Source organism: Telmatherina bonti (genome assembly GCF_933228915.1).
Source record: "Telmatherina bonti genome assembly, chromosome: 16".
Classification (NCBI taxonomy): domain Eukaryota; kingdom Metazoa; phylum Chordata; class Actinopteri; order Atheriniformes; family Telmatherinidae; genus Telmatherina; species Telmatherina bonti.
In genome coordinates, this window is record NC_136614.1 from 35,239,443 (window position 1) to 35,266,658 (window position 27,216).

At 46.6% G+C, this 27,216-nt stretch overlaps 1 protein-coding gene across 2 annotated transcripts in view; it reads left to right on the forward strand.

The window, feature by feature from the left end:
* tab2 (TGF-beta activated kinase 1 (MAP3K7) binding protein 2) overlaps positions 1–24,381 on the forward strand; it is a 34,990-nt gene extending 10,609 nt beyond the window's left edge. The window contains exons 2-7 of one of the 2 annotated variants that reach the window (XM_079255191.1): positions 12,634–12,826; positions 15,054–16,392; positions 20,242–20,402; positions 20,499–20,592; positions 22,742–22,837; positions 22,942–24,381. In XM_079255191.1, coding sequence (XP_079111317.1) covers positions 12,725–12,826; positions 15,054–16,392; positions 20,242–20,402; positions 20,499–20,592; positions 22,742–22,837; positions 22,942–23,081 — 1,932 coding nt within the window. In that variant the 5' untranslated portion in view covers positions 12,634–12,724 and the 3' untranslated portion in view covers positions 23,082–24,381. Of the gene's footprint in view, positions 1–12,633; positions 12,827–15,053; positions 16,393–20,241; positions 20,403–20,498; positions 20,593–20,697; positions 20,835–22,741; positions 22,838–22,941 lie in introns of those variants that run through there. The other variant, XM_079255192.1, reaches the window with a different exon arrangement.
* Positions 24,382–27,216: the final 2,835 nt, after the last annotated feature.

The window sequence follows — 27,216 nt, forward strand, 5'->3', positions numbered from 1 at the left end:
GCTGTAAGGAAGTCAACGCCTTGTATTTCCAAAGTGGAGAGCCCTGCCAGAGCTACTAGGCTTCAGTTTGACTCAGAGCTAGCTTCTCTTCTCCTGCAAGTAAACCTATTAACGTTAGAAGCTACTTCTACATGTTCTGCATCATGCCGATGATGTTTTGCACGTTGTGCGTTTATTTGCAGACGAGGAGAGTGCAGGGAGGTCGGTGGATGCTGTGGCTCAAAGTAGAGCTGGACGATTAATTGGATTTTAATCTCAGTACGATCTGGGTTTTCTACAATGATAAAAATAAAAGGGTGTGATTATTGTTCTCTCTGCAGTTTCCTCTCCTGCTGTCTTCAGCTGCTAATCGAGCGTCTCTGGCGTTGCAGCACTGTGCTGTAAACTCCTCCCACAGCCGCTTTGCTTTCATTCAGACACTGTTGCCAACTTGGAGACTTTCTCACTAAATCTGGAGACTTTTTTTGTTAAAAGTGACAAATCTAGCAGCTTTTACTGGAGTTATTAGAGACTTTTCTGGTGTTTTGGCGACTGACTTGAAGGCACATATTGTTCTGCAGTTACTGTAAGGAAGGAGCAGCGGGAGCCTCTCCCGTCCTAAAGCACTCCCAGGCGGCCAGTCTCAGTCGGCTCCGGCTGCAGGTCAATGTAGAATAACTGCAGTAGGTTGTGGAAGTTCACCTAAACATAGTTTATACCATTGTCAGTGACAACTGGCTGCATTATTCTCCTATACATAGTTCGGCCAGTTAAACACTGTAATATCCCTCCGTTACGGGGCGTTACCATAGCAACGTGTTAACCAGCTGGTTCAGATCAGCCGTCTTTTAACAGGTGAATGAGAGAAACGCGCTGCAGCCTGACAGCGGTTGTTTGGTATAAAACTACATCCAGGCCAACGTAAAATAGTTCCTATACTTCAGCATATTTAGCAAGCATTGTAAAAAAACAAAAAAAACAAAAGCAAATTAGTTCTAAAATGTTTCCTGTGTGGGACCATGGTAAAAGCAGATTAAACAACTATGAACCGTGCATTAGACGGTTATAATGCATGACACGGAGTCAAGAACACCACGACGTGCAGCGTTGTTTAAAAATACTGGATAATTGTGTTAAATAATCAAGATCTCCATTTCAGTCAAGATAATCATGATTATAATTTTTGTCATCATCGAGCAGCCCTAGCTCAAAGCACACTTTGGTCTACTGGCAGCGTTCACCAGCAAACCTTCAGTGAAACCATTTTTGTTTTTGCTCCTTTAAACATGACAACATATCTGTTGTCTACTTTGGTTTAAAAGGTTGACCAAACATCTAGTTACTGAAAATGATGCCTCACGTCTTTGTAGCACACGTTTGCATGTTCATGAACAGAGACATGGAAGTAAAACCCATGGCAAAAATGGCTGACTTTGGGTTAAAGGTTGGGATCAAAACGTTGTAACGTGCTGGAGGGCCTGACTGGTCCAGCAGTTCATACAATTACTTACACATTAAACTACACAATAATATTTATTACAGCTTTTTACCTAACAGATGTGATGATTTTAATCTTCAGGAAGTTCTTTGTGCAGACACATTGCGAAATGTGTGCATGTAGACCTGATGTGCATGGATCAGATTATAAATGACAGCAGATCAGTTTGCCTTTTGTTTGGTTTCACATGTACATGGTGCGTTTAGGCGCTGGCGGAAAGCTGGGTCAACCGGATTCTAATCAGATCTGAGGGTTTTCTTCTTCTTTAGTAATTTCAAAGTGAAAAGTGCAGTTAGTAACGTGTTTATGTATGAAGATGTTTTGAGTAAACAGAATATTTATGTAGGAACCTACATTCATGATAAATCTGAGACTAAGGACACGTCCACATCGATCTTTCTGATCCGAATCAGAGTCTGTTTGCTCGGAAAGTCACTTCCTTTAGGGAAATGTGAACGCTCCAAACGAATTCTGATCCGAACCAAAGAAGCGGTCTCGGCCCGTTCCCAGCGGACCAAATACAGGAAGCGGACTACAAAAGAAGCCACTTCCTGCATGTGGCGTAGCGTTGCATTGTGGGTAAATCCATAGCGATGACGTTAAGGGTCCTCTGCCTCATCTGGTGTTCATACTGCGTCCATTGTTGCAGTGGATTTCTGCAGTATACTTGCATAAGACACAATAAAAACCCAAAACAGCCATAGTTTGGTCTCCATGTTTAACTGGCAGGTGGAGGAAACAGAGTTTTCTTCTTCACGCTGGTCTTGTCCTCTCTTCTGCTAAATACTAGTGCAGCGCCACCTCTGGTGGGAATGGGGATATATTATTCTAATGGTATTGCTGGTTTGACCAAAGAGCAGCGTGAACATGATCTCGGTCTGCATGGATACACCCCCCTACAGCTGAGCCCAGTCCCCAGTCGGACCGATGTGCATACGTCCTAATTTCTGCTTTTTTTCTGTATAAAAATGTTGAATGTGTAAAGGTCCCATTCACTCCTCTGAACCAGTGGCGACCAGTATGAGCTGGTCAGCTGACCTACAGAGCTGAGGGGAGTATAGCGGTGGAGGAGCTATGATGTGGAAAAACTTTATATATATAAAACGAATGTTAGGTTTTTAATTTCCTTTGAGTAGAAGTAGCACCTCATAGAGCATTGTCAAAAGTAAAAACTCTTTTACATCCATCTTTGCTACCATTAACCTGCAATCCTCAAACCACCCACTCCAACTCGACGGCATGAGAAACCCTTCTCGGCTTTATTCCTGCCGTAGAGAGGATCATTATTTCTCATCTAATGAAACTTTCTGTTTGGTTGCTCCTGATTGGACCATAGACTGTGTATAAAAGATGGGCGGAGCCTCCGTGAGGTCACCCGTAGGTTTCTGAAGAGCTGAATTGAAGCTCGGTGGGCGGTTCCTACCATCACCATCTTGGCAGAGACATCCGTGTCGTCTCGCCCAGAAAATACAAATATGGGCAAAAAGGTGGAGCTGAGAGGGGGGCTGTGAGCGTCATGGTGGATGATTGACATCAAGTCAACTCTGAGCTTTCTGTAGCTAAGAGCTAACCAGGAGATAACAGAAGCTAACCAGCTAACGGAGGTAAGCGGGCTAAAGCTAAGTCACGTTGTTAACCGGCTAAAAACCGCGGTTGTTCTATGTTCTTCTGACTTGAAGCAGGAGATCGGGTACCTGTCAATCAAAAGGACACGCCCCTAAATATGCCAAACTTCGAGATTAAATTACTTTTAAACGGGCGAGTTAGAAAATAATTCACTCCCCCCGCAGTTGTCCTGAAGGTAAACCTGACTTATTAAACCTAAAATAGATTTTTGTACCAGGCTGTAAACATATTTATTTCTGCTGTAAACATGTTTATTTCTGCTGTAAACATGTTTATTCCTGTTGTAAACATGTTTATTTCTGCTGTAAACATGTTTATTTCTGCTGTAAACATGTTTATTTCTGCTGTGAAGTTGGTTTTTTAGTTGGGGGGGGGGACTGCAGTTTTATGCACTTCCCCATAGGCTTCGCTTTGAACCGCCGGAGGCTCCGTCCATCTTTCATATTCGGTCTATGGATTGGTCATCACCGTCAGTTTGAAGGAATTCTTATTTAACGCAACAAAGTGCCTGTGATGGCTCCCACTTTTCTTTCACTAGATTTTAGGTTCAATTCCTGACTCTTTGCCAGAATCTGTTAAAGACCGTGTTTGTCCTGTTTTTAAGTCACCGTAGTGGGAATGCTGCGAACAATCTGCTGCCGCTGCGTTGTAGAACACGTGACAAACCATGGGTGCATTTCGTCGGGTAATAAAGGCTGAACATTTATCCGCTGCATACTTGTCATGTTATCGCTGAAGCAGCTCCACCTCACAGTGAGTGTTGAGGCCAGGAGGGCGCGTGTTGAATCCCAGCTTGTAACACGGCAGGAGTTGAGAAACAATCTGGACTAAGACGAGTCTGCGAGTTCTGTTTCTCTATGTCAACTGGTCATGGTTTTTATCAGAGATTCTGGTTCAGAAATATTGAATTTTGTGAAGCTATTTTTGTTTTCTGATGAGAGAGGAGACGAGAAGCGCTTTCAGTCGTGTTTGCTGCAGTGAGAACTTGGTGGTCAGCGACCTGCATCTACCATGCATGGTGTTGAGCAGGTATTGGGTGGAGATGCAGCTCCGTTTGCACTGTTGAGACACTGGAAGGACTTCCTCTTAAAGCTGGAGCTGTGCAGTGGGAGTGACATGGATGACATGTCTGGTATTTATAGCTTTCTGTGTGTAGTCTTATCTCAGTTTAAGTACCAAACCACCGACCAGGAGTGGCTGAGGAGGCAGCCTTGGAGTTTTGGCGCGTCAGACTGTCATGTAGGGAGGAAATGAGCCGCTGGACGTTGGGTCCTTCATCTTGTGATTTTACAAATGAGTGTTTTGGTCTGAGTTGCTGAACTTTAGCTGATGGTTTGACTTATTACTTAAATGTTGTTAAAATATGTTTCCCTGTTTGATCTGTGTTCAAGTCCGCTGTGGTTCTGCTGCTCCTGGGTTCTGCTTTAGTTTCCAGTAGCTGCTTGGAGGTTAGGTTTGCCACATGCCCATGAGTCATCATGTGACTCGCTGTGGGTCATCTCAGAGCTCCTCTAGTATGTAGTAAAGGTCGGTGAAAACCCAGGAAAATCTGATCCACCTTCAGCAAACATGCTGATTGTTGTTGGGAGCCAGCATTTCTGTTTACTGTTGATTCATATTCTCAATATAAAATTAACACCAATTTACCTTTTTTCATTTTAAATGTTAAGTCATGACTTAATTAATCCTAAAATGCCAAACTATTTTCTTTTTCGGCATTTCCAGGCAGACGTGGCGTGTCCGCGCAGACGTGACGTTTCCATGCAGACACAGCTTATAGATTTAGCTCCATACTGGGTATGTCTTTGTCAGAGCATGCCAGCTGGTATTTAATTCATGAAAGCCCAGCACAGAGCTGCTGGTGGACCCTCTCCGTCCTCTATGTAACACATTAAGTGTTTTCTGGAGGAGGCCAAACATCTGATATAAGATTGAGATATGAGGAGATTTTTGAAAAACGAGATCAAATAAACCCGCTCACCTTTGGACAGATAATTACCTTTTAAAAGCTTCTGATCAGGGCTGGGCGATCAATTAATTTTATTCATCAAGTCTATGGTCTCATGTTTTTGATTAATTGTTTTTTTTTAGAAATTTGTCCCTTTTGATATAAGAAATTGTATAAATTACAGTGCAGAATAAACAGTCAGGTTAAGAAGTCAAATTATATTTGAAAATAGAAAAAAAATATAAAAATAAACATACAGCCCGGGGGCTCAGTCTGGTCCTCCAATGGGTCCAGTCTGGTCCTCCAATGGGTCCAGTCTGGCCCTCCAATGGGTCCAGTCCAATGGGTCCAGTCTGGTCCTCCAATGGGTCCAGTCCAATGGGTCCAGTCTGGTCCTCCAATGGGTCCAGTCTGGTCCTCCAATGGGTCCAGTCCAATGGGTCCAGTCTGGTCCTCCAGTGGGTCCAGTCTGGTCCTCCAATGGGTCCAGTCTGGTCCTCCAGTCTGGTCCTCCAATGGGTCCAGTCTGGTCCTCCAATGGGTCCAGTCTGGCCCTCCAATGGGTCCAGTCCAATGGGTCCAGTCTGGTCCTCCAATGGGTCCAGTCTGGTCCTCCAATGGGTCCAGTCCAATGGGTCCAGTCTGGTCCTCCAATGGGTCCAGTCTGATCCTCCAATGGGCCCAGTCTGATCCTCCAATGGGTCCAGTCCAATGGGTCCAGTCTGGCCCTCCAATGGGTCCAGTCCAATGGGTCCAGTCTGGCCCTCCAATGGGTCCAGTCCAATGGGTCCAGTCTGGTCCTCCAATGGGTCCAGTCCAATGGGTCCAGTCTGGTCCTCCAATGGGTCCAGTCTGGCCCTCCAATGGGTCCAGTCCAATGGGTCCAGTCTGATCCTCCAGTGGGTCCAGTCTGGTCCTCCAATGGGTCCAGTCTGATCCTCCAGTGGGTCCAGTCTGATCCTCCAGTGGGTCCAGTCTGGTCCTCCAATGGGTCCAGTCTGGTCCTCCAATGGGTCCAGTCTGATCCTCCAGTGGGTCCAGTCTGGTCCTCCAGTGGGTCCAGTCTGGTCCTCCAATGGGTCCAGTCTGGTCCTCCAATGGGTCCAGTCTGGTCCTCCAATGGGTCCAGTCTGGTCCTCCAGTGGGTCCAGTCTGGTCCTCCAGTGGGTCCAGTCTCGTCCTCCAATGGGTCCAGTCTGATCCTCCAGTGGGTCCAGTCTCGTCCTCCAGTGGGTCCAGTCTCGTCCTCCAGTGGGTCCAGTCTGGTCCTCCAGTGGGTCCAGTCTCGTCCTCCAATGGGTCCAGTCTGGTCCTCCAGTGGGTCCAGTCTGGTCCTCCAGTGGGTCCAGTCTCGTCCTCCAGTGGGTCCAGTCTGGTCCTCCAATGGGTCCAGTCCAATGGGTCCAGTCTGGTCCTCCAGTGGGTCCAGTCTGGTCCTCCAGTGGGTCCAGTCTGGTCCTCCAGTGGGTCCATTATATTTTACCAAAGGAAACGTGAAATCAAAGTAAAAAATATCGATTGATTAATTAGAGCCCTAATCATCTGATGGAGCGCAGCATAGTGTGACGTAGGTGCATAGGTGCACCCCGATCAGATCTGGTTGCTACACCAGCAGCCGTCTGCTTCAGACTTTTCCATGTTTACCACCCACCTCTAATGTCCAACCAATCACACAACACTTCCCAGACGACATGACATATATATATATATTTTTTTTTTTTCATTTTAAAAATGTTAAATGAAGAGATAAAATAAGACAAATTAATTTAAAAAAAAAAAAAAGGAAGTTAAAAATTTATTTTTGTATGTAAATGTTGTGTTGTTTATATTTTCTAAAAGGAAGTAAACATCCTAAACATCTGGAAAAAGTGCTTGTTTGTGCTAAATTAAAGGGAAATCTGTAGTTTTCAGTATTCATGCTTGTGTGTGGAACCAGTGTGTGGAACGTAGACTGAGATGACCTAGAATGAAACCAGCGTGTGGAACGTAGACTGAGATGATCTAGAATGAAACCAGTGTGTGGAACGTAGACTGAGATGATCTAGAATAAAACCAGTGTGGAACGTAGACTGAGGTGATTTAGAATAAAACCAGTGTGGAACGTAGACTGAGGTGATTTAGAATGAAACCAGTGTGTGGAACGTAGACTGAGGTGATCTAGAATGAAACCAGTGTGTGGAACGTAGACTGAGGTGATCTAGAATAAAACCAGCGTGTGGAACGTAGACTGAGATGATCTAGAATGAAACCAGTGTGTGGAACCTAGACTGAGGTGACCTAGAATGAAACCAGTGTGTGGAACGTAGACTGAGGTGATCTAGAATGAAACCAGTGTGTGGAACGTAGACTGAGGTGATTTAGAATAAAACCAGTGTGGAACGTAGACTGAGGTAATTTAGAATGAAACCAGTGTGTGGAACGTAGACTGAGGTGATCTAGAATGAAACCAGTGTGTGGAACGTAGACTGAGGTGATCTAGAATGAAACCAGTGTGTGGAACGTAGACTGAGGTGATCTAGAATGAAACCAGTGTGTGGAACGTAGACTGAGGTGATTTAGAATGAAACCAGTGTGGAACGTAGACTGAGGTGATTTAGAATAAAACCAGTGTGGAACGTAGACTGAGGTGATTTAGAATGAAACCAGTGTGGAACGTAGACTGAGGTGATTTAGAATGAAACCAGTGTGTTGAACGTAGACTGAGGTGATTTAGAATGAAACCAGTGTGTGGAACGTAGACTGAGGTGATTTAGAATGAAACCAGTGTGTGGAACGTAGACTGAGGTGATTTAGAATGAAACCAGTGTGTGGAACGTAGACTGAGGTGATTTAGAATGAAACCAGTGTGTGGAACGTAGACTGAGATGATTTAGAATGAAACCAGTGTGTGGAACGTAGACTGAGATGATCTAGAATGAAACCAGTGTGTGGAACGTAGACTGAGGTGATCTAGAATAAAACCAGTGTGTGGAACGTAGACTGAGATGACCTAGAATAAAACCAGTGTGGAACGTAGACTGAGGTCACCTAGAATGAAACCAGTGTATGGAACGTAGACTGAGGTGATCTAGAATGAAACCAGCGTGTGGAACGTAGACTGAGGTGATTTAGAATGAAACCAGTGTGTGGAACGTAGACTGAGGTGATTTAGAATGAAACCAGCGTGTGGAACGTAGACTGAGGTGATCTAGAATGAAACCAGCGTGTGGAACGTAGACTGAGGTGATTTAGAATGAAACCAGTGTGTGGAACGTAGACTGAGGTGACCTAGAATGAAACCAGTGTGTGGAACGTAGACTGAGGTGATTTAGAATGAAACCAGTGTGTGGAACGTAGACTGAGATGATCTAGAATGAAACCAGTGTGGAACCTAGACTGAGATGACCTAGAATGAAACCAGCGTGTGGAACGTAGACTGAGGTGATCTAGAATGAAACCAGTGTGTGGAACGTAGACTGAGGTGATTTAGAATGAAACCAGTGTGTGGAACGTAGACTGAGATGATCTAGAATGAAACCAGTGTGGAACGTAGACTGAGATGATCTAGAATGAAACCAGTGTGGAACCTAGACTGAGATGATCTAGAATGAAACCAGTGTGTGGAACGTAGACTGAGGTGATCTAGAATGAAACCAGTGTGTGGAACGTAGACTGAGGTGATCTAGAATGAAACCAGCGTGTGGAACGTAGACTGAGGTGATTTAGAATGAAACCAGTGTGTGGAACGTAGACTGAGGTGACCTAGAATGAAACCAGTGTGTGGAACGTAGACTGAGGTGATCTAGAATGAAACCAGTGTGTGGAACGTAGACTGAGATGATTTAGAATGAAACCAGTGTGGAACCTAGACTGAGATGATCTAGAATGAAACCAGTGTGTGGAACGTAGACTGAGATGATCTAGAATGAAACCAGTGTGTGGAACGTAGACTGAGATGATCTAGAATGAAACCAGTGTGTGGAACGTAGACTGAGATGATCTAGAATGAAACCAGTGTGTGGAACGTAGACTGAGGTGATTTAGAATGAAACCAGTGTGGAACGTAGACTGAGGTGATTTAGAATGAAACCAGTGTGTTGAACGTAGACTGAGGTGATCTAGAATGAAACCAGTGTGTGGAACGTAGACTGAGATGATCTAGAATGAAACCAGTGTGTGGAACGTAGACTGAGGTGATCTAGAATGAAACCAGTGTGGAACGTAGACTGAGATGATCTAGAATGAAACCAGTGTGGAACGTAGACTGAGGTGATCTAGAATGAAACCAGTGTGTGGAACGTAGACTGAGATGATCTAGAATGAAACCAGTGTGGAACGTAGACTGAGGTGATTTAGAATAAAACCAGTGTGGAACGTAGACTGAGATGATCTAGAATGAAACCAGTGTGGAACGTAGACTGAGGTGATCTAGAATGAAACCAGTGTGGAACGTAGACTGAGGTGATCTAGAATGAAACCAGTGTGGAACGTAGACTGAGATGATCTAGAATGAAACCAGTGTGGAACGTAGACTGAGGTGATCTAGAATGAAACCAGTGTGTGGAACGTAGACTGAGATGATCTAGAATGAAACCAGTGTGGAACGTAGACTGAGGTGATTTAGAATAAAACCAGTGTGGAACGTAGACTGAGATGATCTAGAATGAAACCAGTGTGGAACGTAGACTGAGGTGATCTAGAATGAAACCAGTGTGGAACGTAGACTGAGGTGATCTAGAATGAAACCAGTGTGGAACGTAGACTGAGGTGATCTAGAATGAAACCAGTGTGGAACGTAGACTGAGGTGATCTAGAATGAAACCAGTGTGGAACGTAGACTGAGATGATCTAGAATGAAACCAGTGTGGAACGTAGACTGAGGTGATCTAGAATGAAACCAGTGTGTGGAACGTAGACTGAGGTGATCTAGAATGAAACCAGTGTGTGGAACGTAGACTGAGGTGATCTAGAATGAAACCAGTGTGGAACGTAGACTGAGATGATCTAGAATGAAACCAGTGTGGAACGTAGACTGAGATGATCTAGAATGAAACCAGTGTGGAACGTAGACTGAGGTATGTCTCTAATGGTTGAACGAAAGCTTTTCAGTCTTGATCTGTGAGGTTTTTATAAACTTCACCACCGGCTGACGGTTCTGGTCCGACCCGTCAGGATGCTCTGACTCGGCCTGAAAACACACAGCTGTCTGACGTTCCCATCACAGTTTATCTCTGGGTTCATTCTGGTCAGACTGGTGACATTAATATGGTGGGAAATCTCTTTGATTCAGCAGGTTGCAGCTTTTCTGAGCACTCGAGCAGCTCTTAGTGTCCTGACTGAAGTTTCCGTGCATTCCTGCGCTCCGTGGGAGGTTCGGGAAGGCGTGGGGTTCCTCAGCCACTCAGTCACTGGGAAATGCAGAAAAAGGTCATGAATCAGGCTGCATTCTTTCAGAACTAGTGTCTGTTAGTAACCCATGAGGAATCCTGCCAGCCTCTCAGGTGGTCTGCGTCACACTTCGGTCCATCTTCAGCGACTTTGAATTGGCTTTCTTTTTGGCAGTCTGGTCCGATACCTGGACGTGTTCACACGGCCGGTTCTAGCAGGTCAGGGCGCCGTGTGGAACGTCTTCTTCTTCTCATTGCAGATTTACAGCTCTTTCAGGAGGAGCCAGGCTGTCCCAGCATCCACTCCATCACGCCGCTGATAACCAGGTTGTTGTTACTAAACACAGGTTCCTGCTGAACTGCTCAGTAGAAACCTGGTTCTGGTTCTGTGTCCCGCCGGATCAGATGTTCCTGCCAGAGGCTCCCGTTTATGATGCATTCAGGGTTTAATGAGGCTTTAATAGAGCTGGATGCTTGGAGGCGTTGTGTGAGCGGAGAATGGGACCATTGATGGTTCGGGGCTCTGGCTGGGCGAACAACCGCCTCAGCAAAGGAAGCTTTGTCTCCGTCAGTCCAGCGCTGCCTCGGGCCTGGTTCCACACCAGCATCACTGTGCCCCTAAAACCCAGTCCACAGGGGAGAGATGGACACCTTTTTGTTTTCGAGGCGAGGGAGCTACGTGTTACAGTAGCTTCCAGCTGGAAACCCATTGTGGTTAAAGCTGCAGAGGTGTCTGCAGCGGGAAACTTAAACACTGACTGGATTTCCCAGTTGCATTGGAAACCAGAAGGTCTTAGTCCATGTTCTGCATCCAGCTCAGACTGGTTTCCAGTCTTTGATAAATGTTTTATTTATCAAATTTTATTTGATGTTTAAAACTATTTTTTTTACAAAGACATGTTTGCATTTTAGTCTATTTATGTGTACAAAATTATAATTTTTCATTATATGAAAATGTATAAACATTTATAGAATGTAAACATTTTCTAAATATTACTTTTTTAATTTCACAATCCTTCATTTATTTGAAGTTCAAAAGTAAAAAAGTTTCTGTATTTTTGTTATACAATTTATTTTATTTACATGTTTTAGCACTACCTGCTTCAGCAGCCAATCAGGGTGATGGCTGATGCTCCTGAGCGCTGCGTCCCGGCAGGCGAACATTATGAAGCATAAAATCTTTATTCTCAGAAGGGAAAAATCTTTTTTTTCACATCATCATCAGAGAAACTTTTCCAGATCCAGAAATCATTTTAAAGGACATGCGTGTACATTTCCACATGTGTGGTAATCCTGAGGTTACATGTATGACGTCAGAGGGATAGGAAAGACGGAACAAGTTATCCTGCCGTCATGTTTTACGCTGAAACAAGCGGATTGGACGCCCTCCTCGCCGTACGTTCCACACCCCGGTGGAAAAGTGTGTTCAGGGCGGCTGGTTGGGGTCAGGCTGGTTCTGACTCGCGGCTTTAGTCCACAAGGAGTCGCTGGGCTCCATTTAAAGGTTATTCAGTGTGGAAATGATTGGTTCCGCTGGTTCCGCTGGTTCCGCTGGTGGGGTAAAGTGGGCTTCAGACTGTCGGACTCCCTCCAGGTTTCAGCTCTTCCTGCGGTTATCAGCAGATGTTCTGCAGAGGGGATTATTCAGGACTTCCGTTCCCATCTTACCAGATGAGAATGGAAGTCCTGAGCAGGACGCTCGTCAGAAGAACCCGGTCTGGTTCTGGTTCTGGTTCTCTACTTGTGTCCTTTAGATGAAATGAGTTTGAACGCCTTAATGCCTGGATTTATTAATGATGACATAAAAGGAATAAATGCAGGGGTTAGATGCAGCAGATCAGAAGGAGAAACCTTCTCAGCTGAAGACTGTTTCCAGAGAAGCGGCTGATCTGCAGCGCTGCAGACCCATGTCCTCCCCTCTTCTGACCTCCCTGTGTGAGTTATGGTGGTTTGGAAAGGCAGACTCAGTCAGACGTGGTGTCCTCCCTCTTTTACTCTTTTATTAGGGATCTTTGTGGAGTGACGGGCCTTTGAAATGAGTGCTGCCTTTTCTCTTTGAGGGTCTCTAAAGCTCCCAGTTATAATGAGCTGGACAACCACAAATGATCGGCTTATTGTTTTATCCAGCGGTTAGACTCCTCCTCCAACCAGACAGCTTCTTAATCCAACTTAAATTAACTAAAAGAACTTTTTATCATCTGGCTTTTTTCTTCCAGCTCAGAAGATCCCAGAGATGAAGGCTGCGTGCTGCGACCTCTGACGCTGCAGAGCTGAACAGAACGTCTGTCCTGACCTGGCAACATACGAATGGCCCAGGGAAACCAGCAGATTAACGTTCAGGTTTTACATGACCTGCGGCAGAAGTTCCCTGAAGTCCCAGAGGGTGTTGTCTCCCAGTGTGTCCTGCAGGTGAGGAGATGCTGAAACCAGACGTTTCCCCCCCCCCCCCCCCCCCCCGCTTCTTAGTCACTTCTGTCATCAGTGATTACTCAGGAACAGTACCGACATCTTACCACGATGAGTCCACAGACATCCATGATGGCACCTTTATTCATCACATTTCATCCTGAAACACAGATCAGACTTTTATTTTCACCTGGAAATGCTGATGCAGCCACTTCCTGTCAAACTTTCCACCAATCAGAGCGCTTACGTTGGCAGTGATGTCCACAGTGAGCAGAAAGTACTAGTGTGTGTGAAAAGAGGTAAAATACTGGTCCTTCATGAAGCCGGTTGGAGAGGAGGCAGGACTATCGACTAATGCTGGGACAGCTGTTTTTCACCAGTTTGTCCCCGTAGCTCCGTCTTATCTGTAGGAAATCTCTGGTCACATGAAGCCCTCGGCTTTCCCACGGATGTTGTCCCACCTCAGGGCTTTTTTCTAAAGCGATTATTTAAGTTTCATCTCGATCATCTCTTATTAACCTTCAACACACTGCGCCTGATTTTTGCACATGAATGTGCTGAAATCCATGAACGGTTCCCTGTTGGTGAACCTGCAGGGCCACATTTAGAAGACAATGATGAAGGGGAATGTTTGAGCTATTCTTCAACGAAGAGATCGTCACTCTGTTCGTCCGCCGGACTAATCGGTATGTGGACCGAGTAAAAGATGCAAACGGGGACGGAGCAGGACGAGTCGTGTTGCTCACTTTGAATTTCAGGGTAGAATAAACCCCTGATCTTCACTAGTAAAAACTTTCAAAGAAAAAGTGTAAATAAATTTTTTGTTTGTTTTTTTATATGCAAAAGACAATGAGAAAGACTATGAACATATTATTTCATTCTTTATTTAATCATGTAGAAAATACCAGGCTGTTACAACAATAAACAAGAAAGATATGTACTTTTGAAACTGGTAGGCATGATTTGTTTTGTGAAAAAGAATGCAGTTTTATAAGGAAAAAAGTATTTTTTAATGCATTGTGCTGAAGGTTAATAGCAGCCGGTTATGTAGCATGTTTACAGCGCGCTTTAGTCCAACTTTGTGAAAAACTGTCTGGGTTACTCCGTGTTCTCTAAGCTTCAATTTCACCCTGAAATTCTGGAAAATATTTAATCCTCTGTTGAAAGTCTGGTGTAAAGGCACTGGATCTGCGTTGTTAAATGTTTAATGGCTTCCTTTTGCCTTTACTTTACTGCTTTTAGACTTCAGCCACCTTAACACCAACATATTTACATGTTTTGTTTACATCACGATGTGCTGCAGTGGTTTATGGTATCGGGCTCGGAGAAGATTCAGCTGGAATCGATTTCACATCCTCGCTTCGTTATGTTGGGTCCTGCAGCGGTCAAGCCTGTTTTTTTTTTTTTTTAAATCTTTTCTTTGTATCTGTTGTCTCTTTTACTAACATTAGAAGTACGGCTGTGACGATATGCTTTCGTCCCGATTCGATTTTTTTTCCAATTTTTTGGGTGCCGATTTTTCGATATTACTGATTTTCTTTTTTAAGACCAAAAACAAACAAAAAAATTATACAAAAATTTTTCTTAATTTCAATTAGGAAAAAACAACACAGTAACCAGACCATCATTCTGCTGCTATAATGGCCAAAAAGACACGTTAAAAGATCATTAAATACAATTTTAAAAATGACCAAAATTTTAAAATGGATTATTTTAATTTGGAAAAAAAATCTATTTTTTCCAAAAAGAAAAAAAATCTATTTTAAAATGATGAAGCAAAAAAATCTCGACATTTGATTTTTTTCGATCTGATTTCCCGTCACTAATCATTTCTATGCAGATGACAGTCCTGTGTGCCTCTAAAACGGGAGGTTAAATGCGCCGCTTCACTCCCGTCTGCAAAACGCTGCTGCTCACCTTTCAACTGGGAAGAGAGCACATTACTGGTTTTATCCTCACCGCACTGGTTTCATGTCCATTTCAGATACCATTTCTTCTGTTTGACTCCAGTCTTTTGTATGGTCTCATGTTGGTTTCACACTAAGAGCGTCAACATCCCAAAGAATGACACGGATTACAGAAGTGCCAATCGACTGTATAAATGGTGGAACTTGACCACATGTGGTTGTTCGCTGTTATCCTGACCAGTTTAGGAGTTTTTCGCCGTGTCTGAGCAAAGTGAAGCAGGATGATGTGAACGACTTTGACAAACTTCTTGTCTTTCTTGCAGAACAACAACAACCTAGACGCCTGCTGTGCGTACTTGTCCCAGGTCAGTCCCGGCTACCTTTACAGCGAAGAAGGGAATCTCAGTTTTCCTGAAGACGCCAGCTTCTCCCGGCTCCGTAATCACATGACCCAGCTGAACCTGGGCTTGCAGTCTCAGAATGTGCATGTGGCCCCGGTGAGGATGAACGGCAGCCGGACGCTGACCCACAGCATGAGCGACGGGCCCCTCCAGACAGGCCAGGCCCCCAGCGGTGACTTCTTTGAGTCGGAGCCCCAGTCGGCCCCGGTGCAGGCCCCCTCCACCCTCAACGTGTTTGGTGTGATGGAGCCGTCTCGTAAGCCGCAGCCGCCCCAGCACCTCGGACTCTACCCTCTGAGTGTGAAAGGAGCCACGGCGGGCCTCCAACACACGTCCCGCTTCAACCCCATCACCGTGACGCTGGCCCCCAACCCTCAGACGGGCCGTAACACGCCCACTTCTTTGCACATACATGGCGGGCCGCAGTCGGGCCTCAGCAGTCCTCAGGGTAACTCCATCTACATCCGGCCCTTCGTCAGTCAGTCCGGTACGAGCCGGCCGAGCCAGCAGCAGGGGGGCCGGGCTCAGTACAGCCCCACCTCCCAGCCCCAGCAGCAGATCTACCAGATCTCCCATCCATCCATCCTGTCCAGCTCCTGGTCCGTCCCTCAGCACGCCGCCTCCTCACATACCTCACAGACCTCTCACGTCTACATGCCTATCAGCTCCCCCACCAACCCCCAGGCCCCCGCCATCCCCCCCTCTGGAAGCCAGGCGTCCTCCACCTCCTCCTCCTCCTCCAGCGTCTCCTCCTGCTCCCCGTCCTCCTCCTCCCTGTCCAGCCAGTACAACATCCAGAACATTTCCACCGGCCCCCGCAAGAACCAGATCGAGATCAAGCTTGAATCTCCTCAACGGAGCAACTCCACAGCTGTGCTGCGGCCCGGCGCTGGGTCCCAGTGGACCAGGAACATGGGGGGCCAAGTGAGCATGGGCCCCGCCTACATCCACCACCACCCTCCCAAGACCCGGGCCCCAGTGGGCGGTGGGGGCGCCGTGTCTTCGCCCCGCGTTGTGGTGACTCAGCCCAACACCAAATACACTTTTAAAATCACTGTGTCCCCCAACAAGCCGCCAGCGGTGTCCCCGGGAGTCGTGTCCCCAACGTTCGAGCCCAACAACCTCCTGGGCCTGCCTTCGGACCACCACTTCGTGGAGCCGGAGCCCCTCCACCTGTCAGACCCGCTGTCGCCGCACCGGGACCGGCCGAGCAAGCCCCGCAGGCTCAGCATGGGCTCCGACGATGCAGCGTACACACAAGGTGAGGCGAGGACATGTTTCTTCTCTTCGCAGGTTCAGCTCAGAGCTGTGGAGGAAACGCTGGACTCTGTCACCGCTGGTCTAGGGCTGCAACGGTTACTCGGGTAACTCGAGTAATCAGAGTACAAAAATTAAACCATGTTGCGTTTAATTAATATCACATGGTGATATATTTTAATTTATGCATCATGGCGGCGTTCTCAGACCGCTGCGCTGCTCGGAGGGACGACATCACCAAACATATAAATTATTTAAACATGTATAAAATCTATAAAAGCAGAAGCTGTGGCCTACGGTGTGTCTGTACAGTCTGACTGGTTCAGCCGGACTGATGACGGACATTTCCACCAGCAGCGCTTTGCTTTCTGTCTGAAGATCCTCCTTGCTTTGGTCTCTAATGGCAGAGAATGAAGAAGAGGGGAGGAAAAGACTGAAAAAGTGGCAGTGTGGGACCATTTCACACTGAAAAGGACAGAAAACGTAGTGCAGTGTGTGTGCTGTAAAGCAGGTCTCAATGCTGCAGCAGCTGGAAGGAAACCCCCCCACTTCACCGCTCCAGGTGGAGATCCAGCTTTCTGATTTATATCAGCAGCAGCAGCGGCTGGTAAAATGTACAGAGTTCTAACCTGTGATATCAGTCAGCAGTGACGAGGCATGGCGAGGTGTCGGACGCACTAGGGCTGTGACGATATGCTTTTGTCTCGATTCCATTCCGATTTTTTGGGTTCCGACTCGATTTAAATTGCGATTCTCACAATTCTTCGATATTGCTGATTTTTATAGATTAAAAACTAAATAAATGCAGAAAACTTTATTGCTTTTCATTGTTCTTGATTTCAGTTACAACAAAAAAAAACCCCAGTAGCCAGATTGTCTATCTGCTGTTATAATGCCTAAGAAGACAAGTAAAAAGATCAATAAAGACAATAAAAATGACAAAAAATTTTTATAAAGGATTATTTTTATTTATTTGAAAAAAAATCCATTTTTTTAAAACAAAAAAATTGATTTTAAAATTGTCAATCAAAAAAAATCCTGATTTTCAATTTTTCAATTCGATTTTCCCACCCCTATAACGCAGGTTAACCGTCTGGTAATCCGTCCCTCATCTGTCTCTCCTGCACACACGCAGAGTCAAAGCGCATGTTTTAGGCAGCCTCTGTTCCTGCAGCAAACTTTTATTCCGGATTAAACAAACTCTTTTAACAGGCGTGTCGTCCACCAAGACATCGGCTAGTCTTTAGATACGTTGGACATGTTGGTTAAGAATTTATTCTCCACACATTGAGCGCGTGCACAAACACGTTGGCTGCACCAAAGTATCACGTTTTAAAACATTTTCCTCGTGCATTAGGTAGTGACAACACATGCAACAGCTTCACTAATATACATTTATAGATATAGTTATAGTTCCTAGTATTTGTTTTACTAATTATAATGAAAACAATATAATCGTTTGAGTACTCGAATACTCGTAGAAATAATCGATTTCAAAAGTACCTGATAGTTGCAGCTCTACTCTGGTCCCAATAATCCTCCGTTCAAGCCGCTCACGCCACGGCTCGTAGGAAGTAGACGAAGAGTTGCTTTACTCTGCGCCAGTGGCAGGAAGAAACCGCGGTTCCCACCAAGGAACTCTGCAGGAAGCTTTAGGACTCGTGGACGCCATTACTAAAACGAACAGAGGCGTTACCGTTGGATCTGACGGCGTCTGCTATGGAAATATGAACGTTTGGTGTCAGAATCTCAGTCTAAAACATTTCTGTTCACAACAAACACCGTTTACACAACAAACACCGTTTACACAACAAACACCGTTTACACAACAAACACCGTTTACACACCGAACACCGTTTACACACCGAACACCGTTTACACACCGAACACCGTTTACACACCAAACACCGTTTACACACCAAACACCGTTTACACACCAAACACCGTTTACACACCGTTTACACACCGAACACCGTTTACACACCGAACACCGTTTACACACCGAACACCGTTTACGCACCGAACACCGTTTACACACCAAACACCGTTTACACACCAAACACCGTTTACACACCGAACACCGTTTACACACCGAACACCGTTTACACACCGTTTACACACCGAACACCGTTTACACACCAAACACCGTTTACACACCGTTTACACACCGAACACCGTTTACACACCGAACACCGTTTACACACCGAACACCGTTTACGCACCGAACACCGTTTACACACCAAACACCGTTTACACACCGAACACCGTTTACGCACCGAACACCGTTTACGCACCGAACACCGTTTACACACCGAACACCGTTTACACACCGAACACCGTTTACACACCGTTTACACACCGAACACCGTTTACACACCGAACACCGTTTACGCACCGAACACCGTTTACGCACCGAACACCGTTTACACACCGAACACCGTTTACGCACCGAACACCGTTTACGCACCGAACACCGTTTACGCACCGAACACCGTTTACGCACCGAACACCGTTTACGCACCGAACACCGTTTACGCACCGAACACCGTTTACGCACCGAACACCGTTTACGCACCGAACACCGTTTACGCACCGAACACCGTTTACGCACCGAACACCGTTTACGCACCGAACACCGTTTACGCAACAAACACCGATTACACAACAAACACCGTTTACACAACAAACACCGTTTACACAACAAACACCGTTTACACAACAAACACCGTTTACACAACAAACACCGATTACACACCGAACACCGTTTACGCACCGAACACCGTTTACGCACCGAACACCGTTTACGCACCGAACACCGATTACACACCGAACACCGTTTACACACCGAACACCGTTTACGCACCGAACACCGTTTACGCACCGAACACCGTTTACGCACCGAACACCGTTTACGCACCGAACACCGTTTACGCACCGAACACCGTTTACGCACCGAACACCGTTTACGCACCGAACACCGTTTACGCACCGAACACCGTTTACACACCGAACACCGTTTACACACCGAACACCGTTTACACGCCTACATTGATGATAAATCTGAGACTAAGGACACGTTCCCATCAGTCTTTCTGATCCGAATCAGAGTCCATTTGCTCGGAAAGTCGCTTCGTTTGGGGAAATGTGAACGCTCCAAACGAATTCTGATTCGAACCAAAGAAGCCCGTTCCCAGCGGACCAAATCCAGGAAGCGGACTCCAAACCAAGTCCCTTCCTGCATGTGGCGTAGCGTTGCATTGTGGGTAAATCCATAGCGATGACGTTAAGGGTCCTCTGCCTCATCTGGTGTTCATACTGCGTCCATTGTTGCAGTGGATTTCTGCAGGATACTTGCATAAGACACAATAAAAACCCAAAACAGCCATAGTTTGGTCTCCATGTTTAACTGGCAGGTGGAGGAAGCAGAGTTTTCTTCTTCACGCTGGTCTGGTCCTCTCTTCTGCTGAATACTAGTGCAGCGCCACCTCTGGTGGGAATGGGGAGATATTATTCTAATGGTTTGGCTGGTTTCACCAAAGTGCAGCGTGAACACGGTCCACATGGATACACCCCCCTACAGCTGGACCCAGTCCCCAGTCGGACCGAGTCTAGCGGACTGTCCTTCGTCTAAACGGGTTAGCAGACTGACCTCAGTCCCACAGTCCACCTCCCAGAGGAAGTGTCGGTGTGATGTTTGGGTTCACTTCAAACTCCTGGGACTGAAAGGATGTTTCTGCTTTTAGTTAAATAAAGGTTTTTATTCATAAATCACCTCCCACTAAATTCTGTTTTCCTGTTTATGATGATGATGATGATGATGATCACGATGACGACGTGTCCTCTCTCTTCTCAGCATTGTTGGTGCATCAGAAAGCTCGGATGGAGCGACTGTGGCACGAGTTGGACATGAAGAAGAAGAAGTTGGAGAAGCTAAAAGAGGAGGTGAATGAAATGGAGAACGACCTGACCAGGAGACGGCTGGAGAGATCCAACTCGGCTTCCCAGATTCCTTCTGTAAGTCTGGTTCTGTTGGTTCTGGTCCTGCTGGACTGGGATGTTTCAGATCTGAGATTCCAGATTCTGACACTGAATCGGGTTTTCCTCTTTCAGATTGAGGAAATGAAGCAGCTGCGATGCAAAAACAGGTCACTGCAGATCGACATTGACTGCCTCAGCAAAGAGATTGATCTCCGTCAAACTAACGGTGAGTAAACGTAGCGACGACCACAGGAAGATCCAGCCTGCTTACAACCTGCCTGTTAATGATGCAAAAACCAGCAGCTCTTCCTGATTTACTTCCTGTTTCTAGTGGATGACAGCAGCTTTACCGTCTTCGCTCCGTCAGGATGAAGCTTTACTCAGAAACCTGTCTGAAGCTGCACGCTGAAGACGTCTGTCCCCCTCCATCATTCTGATCAGCTGTTTTCCCACTGAAATCCAGCCTGGGGTTAGGGGTTCAAAAATCCAGCCTTACTGATGTTCACACAGACGCATCAGACTCACTGAAGCCGGTGGAAGTTGTTCCGAACCGAGACCCGATCCACACTTAATCACAGTTCGCGTTCCTGGTACACCAGAGCTAACAGCTCTGCTACAGCTACCTGGTTTAAGAACCCGCATCAACTTTTAACAGAGGAACTAATCTGTGTCAGACGTTATGGGGGACCTTACGGGAGACCTTATGGGGGACCTTAATGGGAGACCTTACGGGAGACCTTATGGGGGACCTTAATGGGAGACCTTACGGGGGACCTTATGGGGGACCTTAATGGGAGACCTTATGGGGGACCTTAATGGGAGACCTTATGGGGGACCTTAATGGGAGACCTTACGGGGGACCTTAATGGGAGACCTTAATGGGAGACCTTATGGGGGACCTTAATGGGAGACCTTACGGGGGACCTTAATGGGAGACCTTACGGGAGACCTTACGGGGGACCTTAATGGGAGACCTTACGGGGGACCTTAATGGGAGACCTTACGGGGGACCTTATGGGGGACCTTAATGGGAGACCTTACGGGGGACCTTAATGGGAGACCTTACGGGAGACCTTATGGGGGACCTTAATGGGAGACCTTACGGGGGACCTTAATGGGAGACCTTACGGGGGACCTTAATGGGAGACCTTACGGGGGACCTTAATGGGAGACCTTACGGGGGACCTTAATGGGAGACCTTACGGGAGACCTTATGGGGGACCTTAATGGGAGACCTTACGGGGGACCTTAATGGGAGACCTTACGGGAGACCTTACGGGAGACCTTATGGGGGACCTTAATGGGAGACCTTAATGGGAGACCTTAATGGGAGACCTTACGGGGGACCTTATGGGAGACCTTAATGGGAGACCTTATGGGGGACCTTAATGGGAGACCTTACGGGGGACCTTAATGGGAGACCTTACGGGGGACCTTAATGGGAGACCTTACGGGGGACCTTAATGGGAGACCTTACGGGGGACCTTAATGGGAGACCTTACGGGAGACCTTATGGGGGACCTTAATGGGGGACCTTAATGGGAGACCTTACGGGGGACCTTAATGGGAGACCTTACGGGAGACCTTATGGGGGACCTTAATGGGAGACCTTATGGGGGACCTTAATGGGAGACCTTACGGGGGACCTTAATGGGAGACCTTACGGGGGACCTTAGCGGAGACGGACGTGAGCGGACGTAGAGTTCATTCTCCTCCACGAGACGTGTCCTCCATTATCTCTCTTTTTCTGTTTTAAGTAAATATGCAGTTAAAAGTATTTTTCCAGACGTAAAAAAGTAAAAACATTAAAGTCTGACTTTATTGTTTTCATCTTCCTCTAAAGTCCATTTAAATAAAAACACGTTGCTTTTCGGGCCAAATATTAAAATGTGATTAATCAACATGAATTATTAAAGCCTGTAATAATTAGATTTAATGAAGTTGTGCTCCTGATAAAGACGAGAGTAAAAGCACGAGGTCAACTTATCGACATCACCAGATATTGATTCTGCGTTGGAGTCTAAAACTGGAGACATAACTGGTCTCAGTGGGACTGACTGGTGGAAATTAACAGAATCCCACTGATTACGTCCACCAGAGGAAGTTTTAGTCCAGCAGGCAACCAGCGAGAGAAGCTAGTTGTAGCATCCATGTTTGTACACCACACTTACCCCCCCGGTAGGCGGGGCTTCTGATTGGCTGCTGATCAGTGACCAGAGCAGATGATGGAACATCCTGGTTGGCAGATGGATGGTCTTCTTTGGCACTCTGGAAGCACCACTGGAAACAGTTTTCTGTTTTATGTTGTCGTCATCTATAACCATCTGTGTTCTAATCCGATTATTGATCCTTGCTCTCCTTCCGTCTGTCTGCAGGACCGCACTTAAATCCCAGCGTAATCCATAATTTCTACGACAACATTGGATTCCTCGGTCTCATCCCACCCAAACCCAAGGGTACTTTATCCATTGGTACGTTCTGCACCTTCTCCCCATCACACCTGCTTCAGCTTTAAATGTCCACCGCTGACCTTCCTCTCCTCCTCCTCCTCTCCTCCTCCTCCTCCTCCTCTCAGACTCGGGCAGCAAGACTGTGAAGCCCACTGCCGACCAGGAGGAAGACGAAGGTACTCAATGGAGCTGCACAGCCTGCACCTTCCTCAACCATCCCGCCCTGAACCGCTGTGAACAGTGTGACTTCCCGCGGCACTTCTGAGCCGCCGTGCCGCCACGCGTCACTCTTCCTCTGCAGACGGCCGTAGCCACGCCCCCTCCGCTCTTCCCCGGTGAACGCAGCGGAGTCACGGTTTTCCTCGTCCCGTTCTCCTCCCTCCTCTCTGAGGTTTGACTGGATCGTGTTCACGGCTGAGGGTCGGCTCGTACCTCGCCGCCACAGGGACGCCTCGCCGCTCCCTCCTACAGTATTACCAGCGTGGCCCTGCAGTGCGACAGCACACACACTCTCTCACGCACGCACACACAGGATCCGGTGTGCCTTTTGCTGATTGGTTATTGTAGTTTTTTCTTCTGTACGTGGAATGGTGGCTCCGTTCAGCGTCTGAAGGGACAACTAGACTGCTGGTGGAGTTGAAGCTCGCTCCTCGGCCATGATGAATGAAGCGTTGCATGCTCGACGCACGGAGCCTCTTCCTCTACAAGTTAAAATGAGCTTTAAAACTTCTTCACTCCTATTTCCTCAACATATTAGCTTCCAGACTTTAACCTTGTTGCCCAAATAAGCACCATGCTCCCTTTTTAAGCTTTTTACTTGACAAGTGTCAGAGTGGAAGCTGTGCAGGAGGACAGCAGCCGCCGTGCCGCCATCGTGGCCGCCGGGCTTCCAACCTGCAGACATAACGGCGATGGGGTGGGGGGGGTAAAGCATAATGACAAACTGCCATCTTATCTGACAACTGGAATGTAGGATTGATGTTTGGGACAACGACACCTCATTGTGAAGAGATGCTCCTGGATCAGCTTATTGGCTCTGAGGATCAACGTGAAAAGGTTGCTGGTTAAAATCTCTGTGCCTTAAACGGGTCCGGACTGCGAGTAAATCAGTAAAAACTGCCCTCAGAAAGTCCGGACGTGACTTTCCACGTTGTATTCTCTCGTTTCTATTTGGCTCATTTCATCCTCCGAAGCTGTTATTGATGAGGGTGCTTCTAAAGTTTACTTATTGCTATTAAGTTACCTTAAGTGTGGAGTAGTTACCATTTCTTCTTGTTTTTTTTCCACGTTTGTGAACTGTTGCCTTGCATTAGTGCCTTTGAATTTATATTGACAATCTATTCTGTAACATCCAAGTGCTTTTAAAAACCAAATTCTTACTCATGTGTAAACCGTTTAGAAGTAGAAGATGAATAATGGTCTCTTAAGCACTTAGGTCGTACCTTTTTCCAGCCCAGAGAAACCAGTTTTCAGCTTTATCTGCACCTTGGTGTGAAGAGGCAGTTTATTCATGTTTTATTAATGAAAAAAGGAATTTGGATATCTAAAGTATTTTTTGATTTCTAGCTGGGAAAACTGTCTTTGTAACAGATAAGTTATTTGTAAAAATAAAAAAAAATCTAAACCTTGTTGGTGCGTCTTTGTAATGCTGCAGTTTGTCCACGAGAGGGCAGCAGAGCCTGTGGACAGATTATCACTCACCTGCAGAACAGTTTTTTTCTACCTTAAAGGACTGAAAACAGGTTAAATGATGTCATAGTGATAAATCTAAGAATATGAACTTATTTAATAAGATTTAAAAAATTACGTGTTTAAATGTTTTTATATGAAGAGGTCTCTGCAGGAACATCGGTGGAAGCAAGTTATTCACATCAACATACACCGTCTACTACTGCAGGCGCAATCGCCCGTTCCACCACATCACCATGAGAATCTCCCGTTCCACCACATCACCATGAGAATCTCCCGTTCCACCTCATCACCATGAGAATCTCCTGTTCCACCTCATCATGATGAGAATCTCCCGTTCCACCACATCACCATGAGAATCTCCTGTTCCACCTCATCATGATGAGAATCTCCCGTTCCACCACATCACCATGAGAGTCTCCCGTTCCACCACATCACCATGAGAATCTCCCGTTCCACCTCATCACCATGAGAATCTCCCGTTCCACCTCATCATGATGAGAATCTCCCGTTCCACCTCATCACCATGAGAATCTCCCGTTCCACCACATCACCATGAGAATCTCCCGTTCCACCTCATCACCATGAGAATCTCCCATTCCACCTCATCATAATGAGAATCTCCCGTTCCACCTCATCACCATGAGAATCTCCCGTTCCACCTCATCACCATGAGAATCTCCCGTTCCACCACATCACCATGAGAATCTCCCGTTCCACCTCATCATGATGAGAATCTCCCGTTCCACCACATCACCATGAGAATCTCCCGTTCCACCTCATCACCATGAGAATCTCCTGTTCCACCTCATCATGATGAGAATCTCCCGTTCCACCACATCACCATGAGAATCTCCTGTTCCACCTCATCATGATGAGAATCTCCCGTTCCACCACATCACCATGAGAGTCTCCCGTTCCACCACATCACCATGAGAATCTCCCGTTCCACCACATCACCATGAGAATCTCCCGTTCCACCTCATCACCATGAGAATCTCCCGTTCCACCTCATCATGATGAGAATCTCCCGTTCCACCTCATCACCATGAGAATCTCCCGTTCCACCTCATCATGATGAGAATCTCCCGTTCCACCACATCACCATGAGAATCTCCCGTTCCACCTCATCACCATGAGAATCTCCCATTCCACCTCATCATAATGAGAATCTCCCGTTCCACCTCATCACCATGAGAATCTCCCGTTCCACCTCATCACCATGAGAATCTCCCGTTCCACCACATCACCATGAGAATCTCCCGTTCCACCTCATCATGATGAGAATCTCCCGTTCCACCACATCACCATGAGAATCTCCCGTTCCACCACATCACCATGAGAATCTCCCGTTCCACCTCATCACCATGAGAATCTCCCGTTCCACCTCATCACCATGAGAATCTCCCGTTCCACCTCATCACCATGAGAATCTCCCGTTCCACCTCATCACCATGAGAATCTCCCTTTCCACCTCATCACCATGAGAATCTCCCGTTCCACCTCATCACCATGAGAATCTCCCGTTCCACCTCATCATGATGAGAATCTCCCGTTCCACCTCATCACCATGAGAATCTCCCGTTCCACCTCATCATGATGAGAATCTCCCGTTCCACCTCACCACCATGAGAATCTCCCGTTCCACCTCATCACCATGAGAATCTCCCGTTCCACCTCATCATGATGAGAATCTCCCGTTCCACCTCACCACCATGAGAATCTCCCGTTCCACCACATCACCATGAGAATCTCCCGTTCCACCTCATCACCATGAGAATCTCCCGTTCCACCACATCACCATGAGAATCTCCCGTTCCACCTCATCACCATGAGAATCTCCTGTTCCACCTCATCATGATGAGAATCTCCCGTTCCACCTCATCACCATGAGAATCTCCCGTTCCACCTCATCAACATGAGAATCTATGTTCCACCTCATCACCATGAGAATCTCCAGTTCCACCACATCACCATGAGAATCTCCCGTTCCACCTCATCAACATGAGAATATCCCGTTCCACCTCATCACCATGAGAATCTCCAGTTCCACCACATCACCATGAGAATCTCCCGTTCCACCTCATCATGATGAGAATCTCCCGTTCCACCTCATCATGATGAGAATCTCCCGTTCCACCTCATCACCATGAGAATCTCCCGTTCCACCTCATCATGATGAGAATCTCCCGTTCCACCTCATCACCATGAGAATCTCCCGTTCCACCTCATCACCATGAGAATCTCCCGTTCCACCTCATCACCATGAGAATCTCCCGTTCCACCTCATCACCATGAGAATCTCCCGTTCCACCTCATCACCATGAGAATCTCCCTTTCCACCTCATCATGATGAGAATCTCCCGTTCCACCTCATCACCGTGACAACCTCCCGTTTCACCTCATCACCGTGAGAATCTCCCGTTTCACCTCATCACCGTGAGAATCTCCCGTTCCACCTCATCACCGTGAGAATCTCCCGTTCCACCTCATCACCATGAGAATCTCCCGTTCCACCACATCACCATGAGAATCTCCCGTTCCACCACATCACCATGAGAATCTCCCGTTCCACCACATCACCATGAGAATCTCCCGTTCCACCACATCACCATGAGAATCTCCCGTTCCACCTCATCACCATGAGAATCTCCCGTTCCACCTCATCACCATGAGAATCTCCCGTTCCACCTCATCACCATGAGAATCTC